This window comes from Eretmochelys imbricata, chromosome 4 (assembly GCF_965152235.1).
Source record: "Eretmochelys imbricata isolate rEreImb1 chromosome 4, rEreImb1.hap1, whole genome shotgun sequence".
Lineage (NCBI taxonomy): Eukaryota > Metazoa > Chordata > Testudines > Cheloniidae > Eretmochelys > Eretmochelys imbricata.
In genome coordinates this window covers 57,303,719-57,320,729 of record NC_135575.1, presented here as the reverse complement: position 1 = coordinate 57,320,729, position 17,011 = coordinate 57,303,719, and the positions used below count along the sequence as shown (strand labels likewise).

The following is a 17,011-nucleotide window of genomic DNA, read 5'->3' as shown; positions in this document are numbered from 1 at the left end:
AGGTCAGGGTGTCACTGATTTTTTTTAATCTACAAGATCTGATGGGACCTCCCTTCTTCTCCCTCTAACTCCTCCTCCAAATCACCCTCTCTACTCCCCCCATCACCAAAACTGAGATTTCTTGTTTGCTCTCCTCCTCTAACCACTCCAACATCCCCAGCAACCTCTTCCCTGCTTCCCATCCTGATCCCCCTACTCCCCACTCTCCTTTTCTTAATGTTTTCCCTCAATCCCACATTCTCCAGTGGTTCATTCCCTTCACACTAAACGTATGCTCTAATTTCCTCTTCATAAAAGAAAATCATCCTTGACCCCACTTACTTCTCCAACTACATTCTCTCTTCTCCCATTCATTTCCAAGCTCACTGAACATACTGTCTACAAGTGCTGTCTGGAAATCCTCTTCTTCATCTCCCTTCTAGACTCTTTTAATCTGGTTTCTCCCTCCACTGAAACAGCTTTCACCATCATATCATCTTCCTGACCAAATCTTCTACTATATCTCCAACTATTATCAGCCTAACTTCTTTGCTGCTTTTCAACTGATTGACCATGCTCTTCTTCTTGAAATCTTATTCTTCCTCAGCTTTTGTAACCTCCATCACTTTCTGGTTACTCCTACATCTCAAACTTTTCCTTTGGCATCTTGTTCAGTGTATGCCTCCTCTCCCTTTCTGTAACTTTAAAGAGGAGTCTTCAGTGGACTGATTGAGTCAGGTTCTGATCTGGGCCCCAGCCTTTACCCACCACAATCATGGGGAGCCTGCTGTAAATTAAAGCAGCCCCTGGACTGCTCTAACTTATCCTGGGCCTATACCATGCCTGGAACAGGTCAAGTCCAGAAGACACGCCACTCACCTCTTTCTTGAGCTGTGCACAGGATGAACGGCTAGCCCACTGAATTAAATGGAGCTACATTGATTTATGCCACCTGGGTATCTAACCTAATGACTTTATTCCTGCTAACTTCATTGAGATAGAGAATATATATATTTTTAATCACAAGGAAACAGAACAATACTTCCCTTAGTCATTTCTTTGTTCCCTGATGATGGATTTTGAAAAGTTTTGGGGGGGTATAAATGAACAGCTTTCTAGATTCACATCTGAAATTGTTGACAAAAAATATGCTCACCTCACTCTCCTCAACTCTTAGCTATGTTCCTGAGGTGACTCCAGCCAGATGCTCCCCCTGCTGAAACCTTTGGAGACTACCAGGTCAGGTGGTCACACAACTTAATCCCAGTGGATTTTTCAGGTGTATGGTAATGGGTCTGCATACACCCAGCAGCAGTGTGGAACTGTTGCAGCCTCCACACTGGACATTTTTCGGCTAATACCAAATAACTGTGGAAGTACTTCTGGAATTGCAGTGCAGGGAGTGATTATTCTCCATTTCTGCCATTTTGGTTTGAATGCCACTTGGTTAAAAATCCACATCTAGATTCTCACTTTGGTAACATCTGGAACTGAATGTGCACACAATCACCTCAACCAGTTTCTGTTAAAAACAAGAATAATGGGCACAAGGGGACAGGTAAGCTGTTTAACCCCAGCTAATGTCAGTTTGCTTCCATGATAGCATTTGGTGCTTCAAAAGTGAAGAAAAATGTGATTTCTAATTCAAAGAAGGGATGTAGGCCCCTTATTTGTAGCAAATCTTCAGCTTGGCTACTGGATTTGGGCACTGAGGATACATTAAAAAGAAAAGGAGTACCTGTGGCACCTTAGAGACTAACCAATTTATTAAAGCATAAGCTCTCGTGAGCTACAGCTCACTATGAAATGAGCTGTAGCTCATGAAAGCTTATGCTTTAATAAACTGGTTAGTCTCTAAGGTGCCACAGGTACTCCTTTTCTTTTTACAGATACAGACTAACACGGCTGCTACTCTGAAACCTGAGGATACATTGTGGACGAATGGAAAAGAATCCTCTCCCCAAGCCATGGAGCAGTTGTGGAGCCACTCTCTGAATGAATCAGTCCCATAAGGCTAAGTACCTACTAATATTTTTGACTTGCAGATGGAGAGAGAACTGAATGGATTTCTGATGCTAGTCAGTAATAGAGCTGGTCTGAAAATGAAACTACAATTTAACAAAAAGAAATAGTTTTTTTCCAAAGTTGAAATTTCATTTCAACCAAAAATTGCTCACCAGCTCTTGTCAATAAAATACGTAACCTTCCTATATCACTTTATGGAGTAAAAGCACTTTTGCCATCAATAACTACTCCTTGTAATTCCCCTGTGATGTAGTTGGGTATTATTCCCACTGCACAGATGGAGAAACTGAGGGAGAGAAATTAAATGATGTGCTATGTGCCAAACACTGAGTCACTGGCAGAGCCATGATTAGAACTCAGACCGGTTTACCTCCCAGCCCTGTGCACAGTCCTCCAAGCCACATTGCCTCACAAGAACCTGTTCTTTGCAGTTCATGTCAAGCAATCTAAATAATGAAACATAGGTTGTGGGTTCTTTTTGTTTGTCTTTTCAATACTTGTCAAGTTTGTAAAACTTTCAAGTGGCGGAAACAGATTTCATACGTGGATTATAAAACTCAAATGCACTATGAATTTGCTTTTAAATGTACATGTATATTTTGAGGGACACTCTAGAATTCTATAGGTCACTTTCCCCCAAAGTGTGACCTGAATCTCAATACCTTCATGAAATATTAATACATGTGCCAATGACCACTCTGCCAAACAAATCAATTAACCCTGTCCGACATAAGTATGCAACGACTTTCTGTTAGTGCAGCCCACTCTCAGAACAAGTATTTAGAATGATTATTAGCATCTGATTGATGTAGGAAAACTCCTATTCTAGCTAGCTTGTAAGCTCTTTCCCGCAAAGCACAGTGCTCTGTCCAGTGCTAAAGTTATGCTTTCATCTGGTTATCTTTCAAGGCAACCTGGGTGGTCACAAAAAGCACTTGACATCTTGATGCACTTCAGCAGTTTTACATATACACAAACTTTGTAGAAAAATAAATTTGTCATTCATCACCACATATGTTGATCTGGGGAGTGAGGATTCTGAGGCTGTGTAGCTCCTGTGCTGCTCAGCCCATTCCCTCTCTGCCCCCTCCTCCCTCCTTAACTTTTGTTCCCTATAGAGCATTTTTCTCGGAAACTTAGACTCTAATGAAAAGATGATGTAAATGTTCAGCAGAATATACTCATCATTTGGGTTAGTTACAAACTTGTATTTAAAAAAACACTCTTTGTGGTGGCTTCCAGGATGGGCCAAACGTTTACAATATCTACTCTGTTATCTCTGCTCGGCAGGCAGTCTTGGCAACTATGATCTATTCTGCTTTGCTCTGGGGAATGTGATAAAGAGCAAGAAACAGCTGGTTTAAGAAAGCCTTAGAAACATCTCTGTAGTTTATAAAGACAATAATAATATTTTCATATTTGAATGGGTTTAGATACATGTTAAACCACACCAAAGGGAAAAAGCAACTCTATTCAAAATGTTTTTGCAAGTCAATAAGAGAACACTACAGAAAAGTCCTGCATCCCTGTGAGTTCAAAGAAAACAAAGTACATACTGTACCTAAGCAATAAAAGCATTGCCCACTTAAAGCCATACCTATTACACAGCTCAGTTTTACAGAACTGTTCATGTTATAAATGATTATTCGCAAGTTTGTCATGATCTTACCTAACTCAGAACTACATTATTTTCTTTTAAATTTCACTACTCAAAAAAATCCTACTAGTTCAACTTTTTTCTGTGGTGCCAACAGTGTTTGGATAAGGAGAGAGGAACAGTTGAAGACAGGGCAATCATAATTATATAAATGTTTTAGTCCTGTAATTACTGATGATGTTGTTTAACATAATCTTTTAAGACAATATTTTAACTTTTTAAAAATGCAACTACCTTTGCAGGGCATTTTGGCAATCTTGTGTAAAGGTGATAAGAGTCATTTGTGTGATGGCTACAGGCACCATGGGCCAAATTCCGCTTTTGGTTATGCCAAGGTAAACCATGTGACTATGGCAGGACCCTTCAGTGTCAGTTAAGGGCGGAATTTGGTCCCATGTTGTTAACAGCATCAATGGAACTGATTCAAAGGGCACTGAAGTCGGTAGAAAGACTCCCACTGATTTCAGTGGGCATTGAATTCTGGTGCATATGTTTAAAAACAAAAATGTATGTGATTACCAAACCAGGAAAGGACACCTTAAATATTCAACATCTTTATACTACCTACACTATACTACAGCTTCTTTTCTTTCCCTTTTTAAAAGCGTATCAGTTAGAAGAGCTTTTTTATGGTTGGCTAATTGTTTTTATGCTTTGGGTGAACAAAGTGAAATTTCAATACAGAGAATAACTTATTCAGGTGATTTGAAAAGTTATAACATATATCACTGGGTTTTCTAGAAATTCAAGAGGAGGCTGGGAAGAAAAAACCCAAATATTCACTTGAATAGGAAAGATCTACCTTCATGGTCCTGACTCTACACTCCTTAATGTCTCTGGGGGTTTCCCAATGGAGGACTGCAGGATCTGATCCAATATCTCTTAAGCAATAGAGAGCATTTAAATTTAGACATCTTTTTTTAGTCCATTATTTTGCTATAGTTTTTACCTGGTATTTGACCTCTGCAAGTATAATAGAATTCTTTACAATAGTCTTTGCACAGGAAAGGAAGAGCTAGTTCTCTTTCAGATGCTTCCCCTTTCTCAGGTGAATGGAATAGATTCTGAGCATGTGGTGAGCAGTGTGCACATTTGATTTCTTCCAGTAGCTTCACACATTCTGTGTTGTTGGTAACAGAAAATATCTGCAAGCCACAAACCAGAGACAAATAAACACATGACCTACTTCCCTGTCTTATACAAAAAGATTCTTTGAAATAATGTAAGTAAATCATGCTAATGTAACCAGTACAGTTATGAATCAGTAAAAGTGCCATATTTTAAGTCACCATGCTAAGTGCAAAATTATTACTATGAAAGAGAATCACATGCAATAAATCCTCAGATTTTAGAGTACTAACAAGTGTTTCTCTTTCCAAATGCAAATTAATTTACTCTCACTAATCAAGCCTGCAAATTCTTAATTGTGTGAGTAATTCTTGATCAGTGGGAATACTCACATAAATAAGGATTACTGGCATAAGCAAGGGCTGCAGGAACAGGCCCTAGGTCCACTTCTCTTATAGGTGATGCTGAAAAATACAACTTCCAAGTCTAAATTACATGCATAAGAGGCTCAGATTAAGAGTTACCTAAAGATTTAAAACTAAATTTCTAAAGTCAGAACACATTAGAAAAACAATCTCCAGGTATTTATAAAATATGCAGGCTTTGGATTGTACCGTGAGCTTACTATTAAACCTCCTTTGGTTGAATTCTCAAAGGGGTTCCTCTGAATTTTCTGCTTTTCAATGCAATTATATTCATGCATATGCCAATGTAAACTGTTGGTAGAAAAAGCCTTAGATTGTCAGTAATTTCTGTTTATATGAAATAGAAAATATGAAATTTTCCTTAACGTACAGTCTGTCCTATTATTCAATTTTAACTTTGTCCTGAAAGAAGTCAATATATTATGCATAATACTTACTTAAGCACTACACCATGCTGTATAATTTGTATAAGTAAACACAAGAGCTTGGGGAGTGCAATGTCGGCATATCATGAAAAATAAATGTTAACGGAAAACAGCACATTCTTCACTATTTGTCTGTAATATTATGCACTTCATAACTTATTCTAAACCACATGGTACTAAGGGTTTGGTTTCTGATCTCTCAACCCAAAATTACATTATGGCTCAATCCAGCATTCACTGCAGCCATTGTGAGCTGGATCAGGCCTTATCAGAACATAAAGCACAGCATCTCATTATTACTGATTTAGCATAATTATAAACAATTCTAATATAATTGTTTTTTAAAAAGTGATGCTACAAACATTTTATACAATCTTGCTTCTACCGTGCAAGTTCTCAGATCTCAGAGTGGATTTGATATTACTGTTTTTCACACTGTGAAGGACTCTGTGGTGATTCATTCTACTGTAACAACATTGATTAATTCCTTTCAGAAAACATGTAGTAATTTTGCTAAATTACTCTAGGTAAGTCAAATAATTAACTTGCATGGAGATTTTTGGCCCACAATTTGACGCATAATTGCTGTTTGACAGCTCATCAGTCATCAGAATGCCTAAGGCCAGTAATATAATTTTGAACTCATCACTTTATTTTTGGATGAGAATCACATAACTTTGTTCCCACGTATCTGAGAGTGCTTTTTTTTATTATTTTAAATCTGGCAGACAAAATAGTAGCAATAATATGGCATTTTAAAAATCACATACAAAATATTAATAGCAGCAATCCTAATTCTGAATATGACTACCTACTTTTTTAAAAAATTTTTAATTAAGGAAGCATTTCTCAAACTTTTCAAAGCCAGACCCTCTTCAGGAAAATGAAATTAATCATGTCCTATACAACCCATCCATGTGCTGCCAAAGGATCCCCAAAACAAGCAGTCACTCAAAGTAGTCCCATTGGCTGCAATTGGACCCACTAATGTCAGTAAGTAGAACAGTACTTGGCCTGCCTTCTCTAGTAGAATCCTCATTAATTTCAGAGTTTTCTGGTTTGAGTCTGCAGGATCAGGCCCTAAATAGTCTATTCTGTACAGTTCTTATATTGCCATCATTATCATAGTATCTGAGTGCCTTCCAGCAGCGCATTAAGTGACATGACTAACATCAGTCACATGAAGTTGGCTCTCTCTCTTGTCCTTTCTGTACTAAGATAATTGTGTGCGCAGTGTAGTGTTTTGTTTTGGTATGGGGTTGTTTTGTTTTTTAAGTGTACACACTGATACGCATTTGTATGAGAAGGCAAAGCTGAAGAAGCGCGCCTTGCACTTGGAGTAGAAGGTGGTGAGATTAGTGTTGGCCCTTAGTTCCTCCTGTTCATTCCAGTCTCAGACTAATCCCCAAGAAAGCTCAGTTTCCTGCACAGATGAGCTTTGCCCTTATGGTGGAAAGTTTCATGATGCCCGACCAGCAGAGTTGTCAGCCACGGTCTCCATCCTAGAATTTTAGTTGATCCTTTTAGATATGCTGGGCCCAGGTCATTGAGGGCCTTGAAGATAACAACCAAGATCTTGAACTTGATTTTCTTCTATAGCAAACCAGTGGAGGAGAGGTCTTATGTGCATACGGTAGCCCATGCTGCTGAGTACACATTTTGTACCAGTTGGAATTTCCTTCAGGCTGATGGCTTCGTGCCTAGGTATATTGCATTGCTGTAGTTCATATGGGAAGGGACAAAGACCAGGCCATTGTTCACCATGATGGAACAGAGTCTCCTAGCCAACCACAGAGGTCAGACAACCTGTGGATGCTGACATGTGAGAGTTTAGCATCAGTGAGGAATCCAGGAGCACTCTTAATCTATGGACTAAATTGCCCAATTTTGAGTATGTATTTACCACCAAGGAAACTACATCATGTTTGCAGACTCTTCGAAGTGCTTTCCTCTGTCCACTAGAATCATCTGTCTTCATCTCTAAGCTAATCTCATTCAAGATCTGGCATACAGTTGGTGGTAGTGGTATGTGGTGAAGCATAGGTCAATAATCAGAGAGGTAAATATTGAGTTTGTTTTCCTCATTAACCCCACAACTGATGCAGGCATATTGCCATAGTTCTATTGGAAGGTACAAAAAGTCAAAAGTTAATTTATTTTTCCTTGTGGAAAATACATTAATTGCTCAGTAATATACAAGTAAAAAATGTTTTCCTCCATTTTAATGGCTAAAGCTAAAACAAAAGGATCCTAATCCTCCTGACCAGCTGCCATCCACGAGAGGTTTGATTTTTAGTCCTTGAGGAATTGAGTCCATCTCTCAATTTTTGGAATGTGTCTTTGTCATATAATAACTAATCAAAAGATTAGGGAATGGGACTCAATAAATTATCTGAAAATCAAGCACAATATTTTTATGTTAAGTTTCATGCTATTTGAGCATAGTAGGATGTTGAAACTTCACTCTGTGTGAGGTCTGCAGTAGAAATACCTATTTGAAGGTAGATAGAACCATCATTCTAGCTTTGGTTTCAATAAATCAATAGCCTTACTGAAGTCAATTAAACAGATTTAGCCCAAGGCTGAAACACTGTTTAGAACACAGTATTTTCAGTGAACATATAATAATGACCTTTACCTTTAAAACTGACCATATCTTTGGTCTCTTAAAGAAATGCAAAGTAATTTCCTGTATCAATTTTTAAAAGTTATATGTGAAACCATCAAATTTGCAGTGTTGGAAATCATGTAAAACTGTGGAAATCATGTAAAACTTCCAAACATTATTGCAGCATGCCTAATAATGATTATGCCTGCTGCTGACTAATTTACAACATCTGTAAGATCATCCTTTAATCTCTATCCACAGGCAAGTAAGACTGGTAGAAGAAAGGTAAGATAAATACTGGAATACAGGAAAGTACAGCTTACAAGACTGGTTTATCAACAACAAAAATAGTGAAAAGAGGGAGAAACAGAGACACCCACAAGACACAGAAATTCTATACATGTAATATAGCACTCTGTTTTGCACACCCTGTGTTTATTTTATTTGACAAAAAATAGTGTGGGTTTGATGTTAACAGCAAAAATGTATGGCAGTGAATTAAGATGTTTCATTAAACTGTATTTGGTACACAAGCAATTATTTCTAAAAATCATATGCCTACAAGGTTGTTCAGCTGTTGGGTTGAACATATGTTTCTTCTGTACTATAGTGCTGGATTATGTCATTAAAGAGTTCAGTTTCAATTTTAGGCTAATATGTAAATAGATCATTGTACCAAGGCAGCTGTTAAAGGGACCCCAAGATGAGTTATTTGTTTAGTTGGATGTGTTCAACAATAGCCTTTGTTTGTGAAAGAGCCAGAGCAAACAAATGATTGTAAAAGGGCACACTTGAAAACAATTTCTTTTCACCCATTCCTTGACAGCCTTGGCTGTGAAACCATCCAAGGTAGAGAGGGCTTCTGTGCCTATCTGGCTATACGCAAACCTTCAAAAACTCTGGTGTCACAATATTTGATTCTGGCTTTAGTGAACCTAGTGGTAAAATGGGGATATTCTAGAAAGCTAGAAGACAAAGAGTTAAATGCCACATTATGCAAAAATATTACTAAAGACATTCTAATTTTGTCTGTTTGTTAAAGCAGTGCCCTTTATTGCTGCTTTGCTGTGCTTAAGGGACTGGGAGTGTTGTCATCATAAAGACAGATCAATAATTTGATCATAAAATTGTCTCAAGGCTGACACACAGCATCTTGACCAAGAAGCTAATCTGAAATTGAAAATGCCTGCTGAGCGAGCTCAAATTGCTATAGAAAAAGATAATGTTCAGATTCCTATTAATGGCATAGACACTCAATCCTGTGGATTAATATGACTCTATATCACATTATAGACCTGTTCAGCTTTTGGAGCCCTTGTGTAATATAGTGCTGAAAACCCACTTTTTACAAAGTTCCCTCCAAGTTTTTTGTATGATATTGTAATGTCTCTTGTGGAATGGTCACTACTTCTATCAAGTATAAATGACATGTATTTTGGAAAATTGTCTAAATATGTATTTATGTGATAAAACAGATTTAAGATAGCTGTAACCACTGACATTTAATGGATAAATAATGTGGTTTTAAAACCTTTTGGAATAATATCCACTAAAAAGTGTAAATCTATATTTATAAGGTAAGTTTAAATGCTTAGAAATAGATGTTATGGTATATTGTTTTGAAACTTCATACACTTCAAGGATTTGTTTATTACTATCTACAAAACAAATTATACAAAAGATATATTCAAAAAACGCAAAGGGACAAAGCCCCACAATAACTAGGAAATTCAAAATTGTCTTAACTCCATTTTTAATTCACCACATTAAACCAACTATTGCAGGGGTCTCCAAACAGTGGGTGATCTCACATAACATATGTGCTGCAATACCTATATATTACAAACAGGGTGAGTTAAGGACATATTTTCCAGTCCTGAGTCTGACTTTTGTGCACTTCAATTAGGCTCTTAAGGTTATCTGAATGTAGTTATTTTGTATTTTAATTGAATTACCACACAGGAGCTTAATGACACTGTCTCTGGACAGCATGAAGAAATATATCTGCCCTGAATCTCAAACTACTGCTGCATATGGTAAGAATAAAGAGAGAGCTGCAGCTGAAAACCTGCAGTAAGACTGTTCTCACTCATCTGGGAATAGAGGGGGTAGGACAAATGCTCCCTCAAAAGGCATGAACATTTGGACAGAGCTGGGGACTGAAGGAGAATGATGTTCTCCAGTTTCACCCATTAGTGAACCAACTAACAAACACAATGGTGTTGTTGTTATTCTTTTGCCATAAGCAACAGGACTCTGTGTGTGGGCAGCAGTTTAGTGGGGAGGAGGATAAGTCGACCCCTTTTTGTCCTATTGATTTTTTCCTATTTGCATGACTTGAGCAAATTAAATGATGCAATATGGCTTTTTGTTACAAAACAAAGTGAGAGATACCACCCAGACACATATGTTGATTCGTAGAAGCTGTTTACATGAGAATGGAGTGAAATCTACCGTGAACTGAGCATAAAAATTCGATTCAGGCTGGGTATTTTTTTTTTATTATGCTTGGGCCAGCAAGACTGAAACACAAGTTTTCCAAGAGTCTCTCAGACCTTGACAACTACAGTGTTGTAACTGAGGAATTCTTAATTAAACCTAAACTGGGGAGGGGAAAGTGAAGGGGGTGGAGGGGAAGAGAAGACACCTGATTGTTTATTTCACGTGCAGTGATTCTTAATGACATTATTCAGGAATTTCCATCTCTGTGACAAACACTTAATATCATTGCCCTGCTTATCCAATAAGATCCTGCAGAATTATATCTGGACAACTTAGAGAAATCACAAACACATTAATACATAGAAATTAAGCTACTAAAGGAAGCATAAATTAAATATTTTAAAATTCCAATGAGATACTTTTCAAGCAACTCAATTATAAATTAGGCATATGCATTGTCACATAGTGTGAAAAGGCAAATATCTCATGCCATCCTGTGTGAGATCAATAACAGTGGAGTCCCTTTCATCGGATACAGGTAATCGTGTGTAACACAAGAGCCTTGACTAGAGATCACTAAGCTCTGATGCACCAGCACCATCTACTATCCAAATCCTTTACTGACCAAACACGTGGAGAAAATTGTACAGGCTTTTTTCCCCCCAGAAAAATAAACCAGAAACCACCGTCAAGTTAATTCACAGTTTCACTGTTGCCAATGCACAAACTTAATCCAAAAAAGCCATTCAAGTCTTTCTTCTTCTCAAACCATCCCCTCAGCACAGGGTCCTTGTACCTGAAGCCCATGTTTCGTGAGAAAGGGGCACTGCCAATAAACATGCAGCAGTGCACGGAGCTGCTGATTTGAGTAAGATGGGACGATCTGAATGAGTAAGATTTATAAGATCTCATGGAAACTCGCACATTTGTAAAAACCCTTCGTTGTGAGAGGGAGACAACTTTCTTTTAAAAATACCTTCCCAACTGACTAAGCCTCCCTTCAGATGAACAGCTCTGGAGAGAGGTCTATGTAACTCTCAAGGAAATAAACCAGGATCGCTTTAACGCTTCTATTTTATTAGATCAGACCCCTCCACCCTCCCAAACAGTAATGGGTCAAACCCATGTTGCTAGATCAAACCAGACACCACCCAGCAGGTTAGCAGTGAGTTTGCATCCATGCAAAAAGCCTCATGTGGTGCCTACCTTAGTCTCAACGTGCAGCAGCCCCTGACTGTCAGTCCTGGAGCAACAGGACAGGCGAGGGTACAAGCCACGACACATCATCTCCCCTCCGCTCGCAGACTCCAGGAACATCATCCTCCTGTCTCGCTTTTTCAGGCGCCTCGGTGGGTTACCATTCAGGCACTTTCTCCTCCTTGCACCACTCTCCCCAAACTTGGCATCCCCCTCAAAGAAGCACAGAACCACGGCCACCAGCAGCAGTTTAAACGGGAGCATCTTCAGCATCATGCCTTGGACCGTGTGAGTGAAAAAAACAAACCAAACCTCTCCCCCCCCCTCCCCGATGGATTTTCTTTTTGCGCTTCAAAGCAGGAAATCAGCAGCCCCCAAACGGGGGGAGGGCTGGAGAGTGATGATGGTAAAAAAAAAAAAAATCTAAAGGGCAAAGAACTCCCCCCACCCACCCACCCCCCACAAAAACCGGCTTAGTGGGAGGATGCTCAGGAGCTGTGGGGCTAAAGTTGTGCAAGTGACAGAGATTTAGTAATTGGTGCTGTTGCGCCCTGGTGGTGAGAGCTGGGCCAAGGGCCCCCACCCTTGCTGCAGTGGGAGGCGGCGGCGGCGGCGGCAGCAGCTCACTTGTCCCATAGAAAGGATGTTCTCTAGGTAGGACAGTAGCAGCCGCCTGGCTGGGGTGATGCCTCCTCCTCCGCGGCCGGCGGTGGCTGCAGCTCACTACGGCTCTCATGTTTCGCTCCCTCTTTTCTTCTTTTTAAGCAGCGCGCGGGGAGGTGCTGCCACCGCGCGCCCCTTCACGTCACCGAGAGGCACGGGGGAAGGCGCGCGCTGGCGCGCGCGCAGGGCAAGCGGACGGGCGGGGGGGAACGGGCCAGGGACTGGGTAGACGTGCGCGAGAGCCCGCCGCCCTGCAGGGGAGGGCTCAGGCTGGCTGCGGGGTGCCGCGGCAGCAGCTGCAGTGGGGCAGAGCGGTCTGGGCTAGAGCCGGAGCCTGCTGATTTTTGACCCCAGCGCCCCACATTACCACGGGGGAGACAGACCAAGTCTAGCCGCTCCTGCTGCACCAGCCGCCCAGACAAACGCCCAGCCGGACCCCAACGCATCTTAGTGCAACAGCACGGAGCCAACCTGCATCCCACACCTAACCGCCGCTGGGTCCTGCCCCGGGGGCTCCACCCTCTCCAACTCCTTAGGCGTGCACAGAGCCACCAGGAGCCAGGTAGCTCGAGCTTTTTCTTTTCCCCAGGAGAACGCGGTCTAGCGGTCAGCGCAGGGGAGACACAAGAGTAGGATTCTGTTCCCAGATGTGCCACTGACTCACTGTGTGACCTTGGACACATCACTGTGCTGCTCTGTGCCTCAGTTGCTCAGCTGTCATAGAATCATAGAATCTCAGGGTTGGAGGGGACCTCAGGAGGTCATCTAGTCCAACCCCCTGCTCAAAGCAGGACCAATCCCCAATTTCTGCTCCAGAGCCCTAAATGGCCCCTCAAGGATTGAACTCACAACCCCCTGGGTTTAGCAGGCCAATGCTCAAACCACTGAGCTATCCCTTTCCCCCAAACAACTGTCACACAGAACGGCCCCCTCAAGGATTGAACTCAAAACCCTGGGTTTAGCAGGCCAATGCTCAACCCAATGGTCAACCCACTGAGCTATCCCTCCCCTGGGTTTGAAATTGAAGTGACATAACACCAGGGGTTTCTTGAGGCAGAGTGTGCTCCTAATGAACTTGAGAGGAAGTGGACACTTGGAGCTGGGGGGGTTGGGGAGTGTGATTCCCAGCTGGAGGAGACATACTTGAGCTAACTCTCATGGAGTCAGAGAGCTAAAAATGGTAGCTGCAGCACTGCAAACTGAGGGACTAGCTACTCTGAGTATGTGCCTAGGAGGGTGGCTAGCCCATCCAGCAGTGGGTCAATGCTCTGGGTGGCTAGCCTGGTCCCACTGCTACATTCTATTTTTAGCATGCTAGCTCCATGAAAGCTAGCCCCAGCTTGGAATTGCACCCCCTCACCCCAAGTGGAAATATACCCTCTGTTCATTAGGAGCAAATAGTTGCAGGTGGGCACGATTCTCATTCTTTGGCTGTGCACAGGAAAGCTGTGCTGGGATCAATAGAATTAAAAGGTATCCTTTCTACACATTTCAGCCTCAGAGCACAGCACGGGATGCGCTCCCAATCCCTTCTGCAAAGGGCATGCACGTGTGTATTTGTTCCGTTACACACCACAGTTTGTGCTGAAACAGAGAGTTCCTGTGGTGAACCAAATCTGAGTTACTGAGTTAAACAGTATCAACTGAACTCAGTAGGCCTAAGTAACGAGGGCAAGATCGGATCCATAGATTACTTGGATGGACAAATGTAAAAAATAGTGCCTCTTCCCTTAGTCTTCTTTCTTTAAGGCAAGGGCTTCCTAACTACTTTTGGCTAGTATACACTACCACTGACTCCCCATCCAATTGTGAACACTCTCACCTGCCACAGAGTTTGAGCTTCAAGTATAACAGTTACAGGTCCTGTTTCATTAATGCAGCATGAAGATAAATAAAGGTTAAGTTGAACAAGACAAACTTTATTAAACCCTGTGCACTGCTCTGCTCATGTGGTTGAGTTGCTTCCAGGTTACTGCACCTGTTCTCCAGTTCCCCAAGTGTCCTGTTCATAACAGTCCCAGCATGGAATATGGACTTCAGTTCCATTGATCATGATTAGGGCTCTGTGGAAATCACTATATTTTAAAAGAAAATTCATGACAGTGTAAATGGAAAAGTATTGAATTTTACAAAATATGCACAGAATGAATGTGACTCAGCAAACGTAGTCAATTTTAATAATGGAATGAATTTCATTGACAAACTTTAGTCAGTGTATCTGCAGAATACTGATTAAATTTGCAGGTGACGTTCATTTCCTCTTTGTAACTGACTAAGCTTTCTGGTAATTCATTCCATCCTTGACATTGTCTAAGTTTGCACACAGAAGTCTGTTTTCCACATAGACACGTGCACAGCACTGTAAGGTAATATTTTAAAAATTGCAGTTTGGGGGCATTTTTGTGATTTCCATGCCCTTCATGAAATCGGGATTTACATAGGACCCTAATTGTGAAACACCATTCTATTTTACAAACATATTAATATAAACATTAAAAACAAATAATTGACACCCAGCTCACTCTGCATGTGCCTTTGGCAGAGGTTGATAGCACATACCTATGTTGGAGTCTTCCCTTTATCACAGACTCAGCTGGCTCCATTGTCTATGAGGTAGTTGATCTCCTCAACAGGCAACCACGCCTCCTTTTTCTGTCTTCCTGTCACCTGTCTCCGAGTCTAGCAAACTATCTGTCTGAGGAGTTGGCTTCCAGATTGTTCTCTATCTCTCCGTTCTGTGATGATCTCTATATCTCTGTAGGCTTTCTCTCGGTGTGGTGTCTGCTGGCTCGTAAGTGTCTCCTGTTCCTTCAGCTTACTTGTCCCTCTTGCATAATCATCTTGTATGATCTTGGTACCACTGCACTACTCACAACCCCTTTAGTTCATTCCTTCTGGTGTGTCTCAAATGGATGGAGACTCACAGGAGTGCCTGTCTCCAGGCCCAGTCAGTCTTTGGCTGACCTGTTGTACTCTATTACCACTTCCTCTGATTGTTGGCCATCTCCTCTCAGAGGAGTTCCCATCCCTCTGGCTGCAAAATGTCTTGCCTCATTGGTAGCAGGGTTTTGGTCCTCTTTCCATCAGTGCCTGTGCTGGATTGTTTTGGCATCCATGTGCTGTGGTATTCCTATGTGCTAAAAATGCTAAGAAGGGATATGAACCAGAAGAAACAGCTTTGCGTAACAGTCTCTTAGCTGTTTTCACAGCTGATTCTTCCTGGTTGGTTTCCGACAGCAGTACATTTCTTTTCCACTGTTGTACTAAAATGCACTTCTTACTCATTCAGTTAGAATTAAACATTTGGTAAGAGCAGGAAATCACCACACTGGGTATTGTATAAATAGCTCAGACTTTACGCCATCGTTCCCTGGATCTCCACTTTTTAACAATGGAAAACAAACTTTCATTTCCCCCAAATGGAGTATACCATTAGATTGTCCTCCTATCACCTTTGTACTGCCACAGTGTCTTTCAAATCTACTTTATTATTTCATATTCATACTTCAGTAGAACCCAGAGGCTCAAATCAGGTTTAGGCCCCCATTGTGCTGATCATTATACAGATAAGTACAAGAACATGGGCTGTGCCCCACAGATCTTAAAGTCCAGGATTATAAATACATTAAACTAATTATTAAGCTTATTAAAATACTGTAATCACGTTTCCACTTCAAACAATATCTCAGTTCCAAAGCATAAGTATATTTAAGAGATGCAGCACAGGCTCTCACCTGTAATCTCTAAAGGCCTAAAAGGTCTGAGAGTCTGTTACTTCAGATGCTGCCTCACCCCCTCGTTACAATGTGGCAGTATAAATTCATTGATGAATAATTTTTGTTGCTGCCGGAAACTCAGCTGAGTAGAGGTATCAGTCCTGCAAATACCCCGCTGCAGCCAGCACTGAATTTCTCTGTGGGTACTAAAGCTGCACTTTCCCAGCATGAAACATCCATGGAGGTGGCAGTCAAATTCTCATTGGAGTGCAGTGAGCTTCCCTAAGTCTGCTAGGATGAATCTAGCCAAGTGCCTTGACAACCTGACCTACCTCTGAAACCTGGCTTGTCTACATGGTGGGTAATGCACACTAACATTGAACCTTAATCGGTTCAGTAGATTCTGGTGACTTTAATGTAGTGCTGTTTGAAAGAATACTATATTAAAGCACACTAGGGCTTTAGTGCAAACCATCAGGGTCTACACAATCTAATTAATGCACAACACATTAGTGTGTTTTAGAACTAACACATTTCTAAAGCACATTACCCCATCATATAGAGAAAGCTACAGTGGCCATCACCATTTTGATATATTTCCATCTTAGCCGTGCCAGTACTTCCTCAAATGAAATCCTTGTGTTAACCAACACCATCAAAGTCTCGCAAGTACTGCCTCTAAAAAGGTCCTACTTCCATTAGCAACATAAAATCCTAGCAGGTCCAAGATATGTAACATACCGGTATGTGAGACATTTGAAGCATGTGGGAGTGAATAGCCAGGGCACTTTTTAGCAGTCAGCTAG

General features: G+C 41.0%; 1 protein-coding gene across 1 annotated transcript in view; it reads right to left on the bottom strand.

Moving 5' to 3' along the window:
* Positions 1-12,102, bottom strand: part of HHIP (hedgehog interacting protein) — an 87,730-nt gene extending 75,628 nt beyond the window's left edge. The window contains exons 1-2 of the mRNA XM_077815314.1: positions 11,836-12,102; positions 4,611-4,806 (exon numbers count right to left, since the gene is read on the bottom strand). Of these exons, the coding sequence (XP_077671440.1) occupies positions 4,611-4,806; positions 11,836-12,102 (463 nt within the window). The remainder of the gene's footprint in view (positions 1-4,610; positions 4,807-11,835) is intronic.
* Positions 12,103-17,011: the final 4,909 nt, after the last annotated feature.